General features: G+C 51.5%; 1 protein-coding gene across 1 annotated transcript; it reads right to left on the reverse strand.

Annotated features, from left to right (window-relative positions):
* Positions 1-570: 570 nt before the first annotated feature.
* Positions 571-2,875, reverse strand: LOC306918445 (zinc finger protein 536-like; the record flags this gene model as incomplete). Its single annotated transcript, XM_079531347.1, has 1 exon — positions 571-2,875. A coding segment is annotated over one exon (2,305 nt), but the record flags the coding sequence as incomplete, so codon positions are not given.
* Between the last annotated feature and the right edge of the window lie 4,398 nt (positions 2,876-7,273).

Here is a 7,273-nt window from a genome sequence, read left to right on the forward strand (position 1 = left end):
TAATAAAGCCTCTCAACTAAATACTGTGGTTTGTGCGTGCGTGCGTGCGTGCGCCTGTGTGTGTGTGTGTGCGTGTGTGTGTGTGTGTGTGTGTGTGTGTGTGTGTGCGTGCGTGCGTGCGTGCGTGCGTGCGTGCGTGCGTGCGTGCGTGCGTGCGTGCGTGCGTGCGTGCGTGCGTGCGTGCGTGCGTGCGTGCGCCTGTGTGTGTGTGTGTGTGTGTGTGTGTGTGTGTGTGTGTGTGTGTGTGTGTGTAGGATCCTGTATAAGCAGTCCTCTGTGTGGGTGCTTGATGGGTATTGGAACAGAGGCGTTAAGTATCTGAGCTATGCATGGAATGTGCGGCTCTGATTCATTGCCGGGTTCTTTTGGTGTTTTTTTTTTTATTATTCCCTTTTGAAATGAGAGATTTGATCAATGCACGCATGGTCACATATAGGCACGTATATATTGTGCCTATGTGGCGTCCAGTGAAACAATAATACTAAATGTACACGGGCTAATACAAACACATTACTTGTAGTTATCACTCAATAATGTTCTGCTCTGATACAATGCTAGACCGGCTCGTACCTGAGGACGGCGAGGAGGGATGAGGGCTGTCGTCTTGGACGCTGCCGGTCTGGGAGTGTCCTCCTCCCGCTCCGCTCTCCTCCGTCACGTTTGACGAGCCGGGGGTGGTGGAGCGGCTGATGGACTGGGACTCCGGGTCGCTGGCCGAGCCACGCCGGTCCTCCAGGATCGGCTGCTGCTGCAGGCTCTCCTCCATGGCTCTCCTGTCCTTGCTGTGGACCCGGGAGTGGACCACCATCTGGTGGTACGTCCGGAAGGCCCGGCCACAGTCGGGGCACTCCGTGGGCTTGTCCTTATGACCGGAGAGGCTGTACTCGAGGCCGGGATTCCCCAAGCCGCCGAGGCCTCCTCCGGGGGCGACGTGGTGGGACATGAAGTCGCGGTGTGTGTCGTAGCCTCCTCCTCCTCCTCCTCCGTCGTCCTTCATGGGCGCCATGCTGCCGACGCCCGCCTTGGATCCCTGCAGGGCCTCGGAGAGCTGCTTCTGCTTGGAGCTTTCACTGGACGCCATCAGGGAGAAGTCGTGTTTTTCTTTCAAGTAGGAAGCCATGCCCCCCACGCCTCCGCCTCCACTCATGTCGTCGTCCTGCCCGTGGGGCATGTGGTGGTGCTGCTGCTGCTCCTTGGGCATGAAGGCTCGGTCCATGGCCATGCCGCGAGCCATGATCTGCCAGGCCTGGTAGCTGTTCAGGGGGTCCATCTCTGCCACCTTGGCCGCTGCCTGGAGGCGCTCCATGCAGCTGGATTTGAGCGGCGGAACCAGGTTGAGGCAACCCAAGAGCGAGCGCTTTTCATTCTCGCCCAGCCCGTGGCCCATGCCGGCCGCCATGGGCCCCAGGAGTTTCCCAAGCATCTCCTTCTCCTTCATGGCGATCCCTGCCTTGGCCAGCATGTGATGCTGCTCGCTGAGGCCCTGCTTGTCCGGCGACAGGAAGCCTCCCTGCAGGCAGGCGATGTAGCGGGAGTAGAGGTTGGCGTGGGCCTCCTGAGCCAGGCTGCTCATGGTGTTGACCGTGACCATGTCCTGCTCGCTCGGCTGCGGCGGCTTGTTCTTGATGGCCAGTTTGTTCAGGTGGACCTTCATGTGGTTCTTCAGGAACCACGGCTCTTTGAAGCGGCGTCCGCAGATTTGGCAGCAGTGCTCGAAGGAGTCCTTGTGCTTGCGCATGTGGCCCTTGAGGAACCAGGCCTGGCTGAACACCTGGCTGCACACCTCGCAGCGGAACTCGTTGGCCGGCTTCTCTCCTCCGGCGCCGGTGCCCGTGCCCTGGGTGTTCTCCGCCGTGATGTGGGCCTTCTCCACGTGGCTGATCAGGTCCTCCTCCTGGGAGGCGGCAAACTCACAGAGGGTGCACTTGTAGGGCTTGTGAAGGATGCGGATGTGGCGATCCAGCTCCTCACGCTTCTTAAACTTGCCTTTGCAGAAGGTGCAGCGGAAGCCGGCGGTCGGGTTGAGGGACTGCTCGTCCTGCGTGCCGCCGGCCGGCTTGGGCGAGGACGACGGTTGGGAGAGGGAGTCGGGAGTGCCCAGGCCGGGGGTCGTGAGGAGACCGCACGCCGAGCCCGGTTGCTGCTGGTGGGGGTTGTTGACCAGATGGGCCTGGTGGTGCTGTACGGGCTGAGCCGTCTGGAGCAGACCGTTCCCTCTCATCTGCTTGTCTCTCAGGATGGCCCTCTCCTCCAGCTCGTGCAACAGCCGGTTCTCTTCCCGGACGCGGCCACGCCCCTTGCCCAGGTTCCCCAGCTTGTGGGTGCGGAGGTGGATCTTCAGGTTGCCCTTCTGCGCCGCCCGGTGGTCGCAGTAGGGACATTTGAAGGGCTTCTCCCCCGTGTGCGTGCGCATGTGCAACGAGAGGATGCTGTTGAAGCGGAAGCGCTTGCCGCACAGCGGGCACGGGTACTTCCTGTTCTTGCGGGCATCGTCCTCGATGTCGTTCATCTGGGACATGATGCCCAGGTTCTGGCCGTTAAGGAACTGCTGCAGGTCGACACGCCCGTTCAAGCCGCCCAGTGCCCCCGTGTCAATGTCTCGATTGAGCTGATTGGCCAACAGGGCCATCTGGCTGCTAATTGGCTGGCTGGCCAGGGCGGCGTGGTGGTTCTTCTCATCCAGTGGGGTCGCTGCCTTCTCGTCGGGGATCTGCTGTGGGCGGTGCAAGTCGGGGAAGGCGTGTCCTAGCTGCGCAGTAAGCTGATGAAGCTTCTGGCTGATGGGGTAGCGGCCATTTAACACGGCGCTGCTCAGATGGACATCAGCGTCCGTCACTGCCGACGACACACCAAGGCACAAACTAGAGTCCTCCATCCTGTGAGAGTAGTGAGACAGAACCCACATGCAGAAAGGGAGAGGGGAAAGTGAGAGAGAAAGAGAGAGAGAGGGAGAGAGAGGTCAGTATGAATGCCATAGTTTGTATTACAGTCAGCAATCTGTTAATCTTACATTTTTGGAATTGAAAGGAAAACAAAGGATTATACATGTTTTTAAAATGGAAATGTCATGAGGGGAGGATGTGTACATGCCAATTGGTACAAAAATACAGTTTGTTCTGTGTCATGACAAAATAAATCCCCTTCTTGTCATTGTCAGAGCAATGTGTATATAACTGTATATATAACATTGCGAGCAAAAAAAAGAATGCAAGTCCATAGAACTTTCTGACAACATGAAACCGTTTTGGTGGGAATAATTATTCAGTAAACACAGCGAGTGGTGTATAATTAAGCTACTTGTGCCCATCCTATCAGAATTCCTCCAATTACACGCCTTAATGAAACGGAGCAACGGCGTTGTCGTGGAAGCCACCGCAATACTACAATTATGATATTAACAATAGCACTTAAAACCAAGGGGTTACTCCAGTAAACAGAACAGTCTTATCTCGGTGCTGCGACACTTGTCTCGGTGTGGTTTTCCATTAAAGACCCTCACTATTTGATGTGAATCACTTTCCTCTGCTCCTGTTTCTCTCTCTCTGCCCCCACCCCCCCCCCCCTTCTCTCACTCGCTCGCCCTGTGTCTCTCTTGCCCTCTTTATTCGCTCTCTCACATGGTTTCCAAGATGGAGGGAACAACAGGTGGTGGTACTGAACGCGTTCCCGTTGCATCAGTGAACCATGAAGAATGTCTAAAGCAGACCAGCGGGCCCTCAAGCTGACGACGGCTCGGCAAAGTTTACAGAATACCGGTGCAAATATTTTGTCACTTGTTTGCTTGAACGTCGTCGCATTCAGCAAACAGCAACAAAATATTTGCACCAGTGTATTTGAAGAGAGAAACAAAAATGGCAGTCCCGGATTCTGGAAACCTCAGTTCCCCCAAGACATATCTCCATTTCATTGCCACATTTTTCCTCCTTTTTTCCCGCCTTGCCACTGAACCTATTTTCATTTCATATCTCTCTAACCCTGATGAATAAATGAAATAAAGGGGGAAAGCAGGGGTTTAATACACATCCATCTGCTCTCCAGATGGAAGGGTATGAACATCTATCTTTTCACTTCCTCTGGGCTGCTGGCACGGGTTCGACCCCTCGGAAACAATAACTAGCGTTCTGCTTTGGTCAACAAGAAAATATTGTATAATATCTCATTAAGCTGATTAGTATGCAGCCTGGAAACAGTGGCAGCCACTGTGCACTATAATGCATGATTATAATCATCAGAAATCCTCGGGGCAGACGAGGGTGAGTTGGTCTAAGAGTTGGCATTAGGGTGCTGGTTCACGTTTGAACCTTGTGAACTCCTCTGTGAAAATAGCAGATCTACGAGTTGTGAGCTTGTAGATCGGCCATTTTCGGCAAAGAGATTTGGTGTAGAGGAGGAGGAGGGGGGACAAATAAGAAGGAGGAGGGGGGACAAAAGTACATAGATTTAAGGGCTTAAGTGGTTGAGGGGATACGGTGACTGTAGTTCAGGGAGCTTATGCCCCTGATCCGAAAGTGATGAGGACACACCCTCTTTAAATATGTGCGTGCGCGCTCGCACGCACGCACGCACGCACGCACGCACGCACGCACGCACGCACGCACGCACGCACGCACGCGCGTACACACACACACATTTCTCGCACACACACACACACACACACACACGTACACACACACACACACACACACACACACACACACACACACACACACACACACTGACACACTGACACACACACACACACACACTCTCTCACACACACACACACACACACACACACACACACACACACACACACACACACACACACACACACACACACACACACACAACAGCATACTGTGTGCTTCACAGAGGTCAGGCACTCTCTCTCTCTGCCCGTTTCTTTCTCTCAATCATTAGTTAAATTGTTCTCCCTCTTTCTCAATGGCTACATTTACCTTCACACAGCACCCCATTAACAGGCTTATTTATTAGGGCTCTCTGCAAAATCCAGGGCATTAATTTAACTCTGAAAGTGTAAAGTCCATTTTTACACTGTGTGTACAGTACATACAGTACAGCGTGCCAGTATAACCTGCTTACTTACACATATCCATGTCTACAGCATGCAGCATGTTCATGAACATTACAAGGGGATACGACATTTACATGCTTCAGTTTCCCGGGCAATATTGGAATGTTCCGGTCAGTACATTAGTAACTCAAGAACATTACACATATACACAGAATAAAGAGAGGAGAAATGAACAGAATACTTGAGCGTCCTAAATATTACAGAAATATCTGTGCGTACGTAAATACAAGTTGAAAAAGAGGCTGGGTGCTGCATGGATCAAAAAGGTGACAGTATACGAAAAGAGTCTGCACACCGAAATGCTCCGAAATGTAGTTTACTTCATCGGTAACGATTTGAGACGACCAGGCTCTTCCTCAGACTACACTACATTTGGGAGCATACATTTAGTGTGCAGACTATTTTATTCTTATACACATTCCGTATACGTAACACAGACATTGTCTCAATTCTGCCTCTCTCTTTCTCTGCCTGTCTCTCTCTGCCTCTCACTCTCTGCCCCTCTCTCTCTGCCCCCCCTCTCTCTCCCTCTCTCTCTCTCTCTCTCTCTCTCTCTCTGCCCCCCCCTCTCTCTCTCATCAGTAGGAGGTCAGTGGACATAAGGACTGTCTGTTCCTTTAGACAGAGACCCCTCCAACACGCTGTGGAATGGACGGTGGATTCTTATCTCTGCGATATGAATTAGACACTGTGACCAGCTCCACTTGTGTTTTAAAAGGAATGCGGCGCTGGTGGGCAGCCTTTTGAATATGTCTCACTTCTTCTGCACACGCAAGTACAGTAAGAAAAAAAAGTGATTCAATTGAATTCTTAAAGGACATAATGGGCGCGCTATGTTCCGCGGGGCTTTGCGCGGACCGACGAGACACGCGCCAGTCTGTCAAAGCGCACCTCACTTTATGACGGATCGTATGAGCTTATACTCATGTGGCTCAGCTGAGGCTGAACGCCTTCAAGTTATCATAAAACCTTCTCAAAGCCTGACAGTAATAAAAAGGGGGGTGATATTGGAACAGAAAAATATATGTACATTTATTGTGGGACTAATAGTGGGAGAATAGCGGGGGAAGATAAAACTTTGTTAGACTGCTTAAAAATGACTCAAGTCTTAAATTATATTTACGTGACATCCGTGTTGCCGTCGCCAGCCATGCCTATATATCGCAGAAGACCTTATTTGAATGGGGGCCTTTTTACAGAGGCAGGCGGCTGCCTTTTGGAATAGAAATCTGTGATTTAAGCTAGGCTGATGAGCTGTTGCTCATTTGGGGAGATAGCGGCATGCCCTTTTCTCCAATTTGATTTCTGCCTTTATCTTTAACATATAACAAAGGCAGATAGACAATGGAATAATGTGAAATGAACTGACGAATCCAGTTTGTGTTTTTTCCTTTTTTTTTTACAACACATCCTGTCTGACGAGCATATGCAAATGAGGCACATTAATATGCTCGCCTTGCTCCCGAGTCATTTTATATTTTTCCCCCTGATTAAAAAGGACATTTCTTATGTGACATCCCCCCATCCACTCATATCAACACACACACTCACGTACACACTCACACACACACACACACACACGTGCACACACACACACACACACGCACACACACACACACGCACACACGCACACACACACACACACACACGCACACACGCACACACGCGCACGCACACACGCACGCACGCACACACGCACGCACGCACGCACGCACGCACGCACGCACGCACGCACAGGAATTTGTGGTTATGCGTGAGGCACACGCACGCAGGCACGACTGCACGCTCGCCCACAACCCTAGGAAATGTAGGCAACAATTGAATGCGCGGATGCCCTTACACCACCGTGCCATAAAGACAACCAATGTGCTGTCAACCGGCTGTCCACAGAAAATCACCTCAACCACCAACCCTCCCTATGATCTGACACAGTCTTAACTGCTGCTACTACAAACCTCCTTACAAACTTAAGCTTATACCCTCCTAACTTGAGTCTGATTTATATTTACGAAAATAGCAGATCTGCAAGCTCTCAGCTATTTTTCTTCCTGCGAGACACCGGCGCGCAAGTATATACATATCAGGTATATACATCAGGCTTAAGCAGTCAAAGCTAAACGGCATTGCTAAATAAAAAAACACGCTCAAGTTTTTGATTTTCTTACCGGATGCTTTATGAGTCAGTATACTTGGAAGCAC

This window comes from Electrona antarctica (assembly GCF_951216825.1).
Source record: "Electrona antarctica genome assembly, contig: scaffold_1521, whole genome shotgun sequence".
Classification (NCBI taxonomy): Eukaryota; Metazoa; Chordata; class Actinopteri; order Myctophiformes; family Myctophidae; genus Electrona; species Electrona antarctica.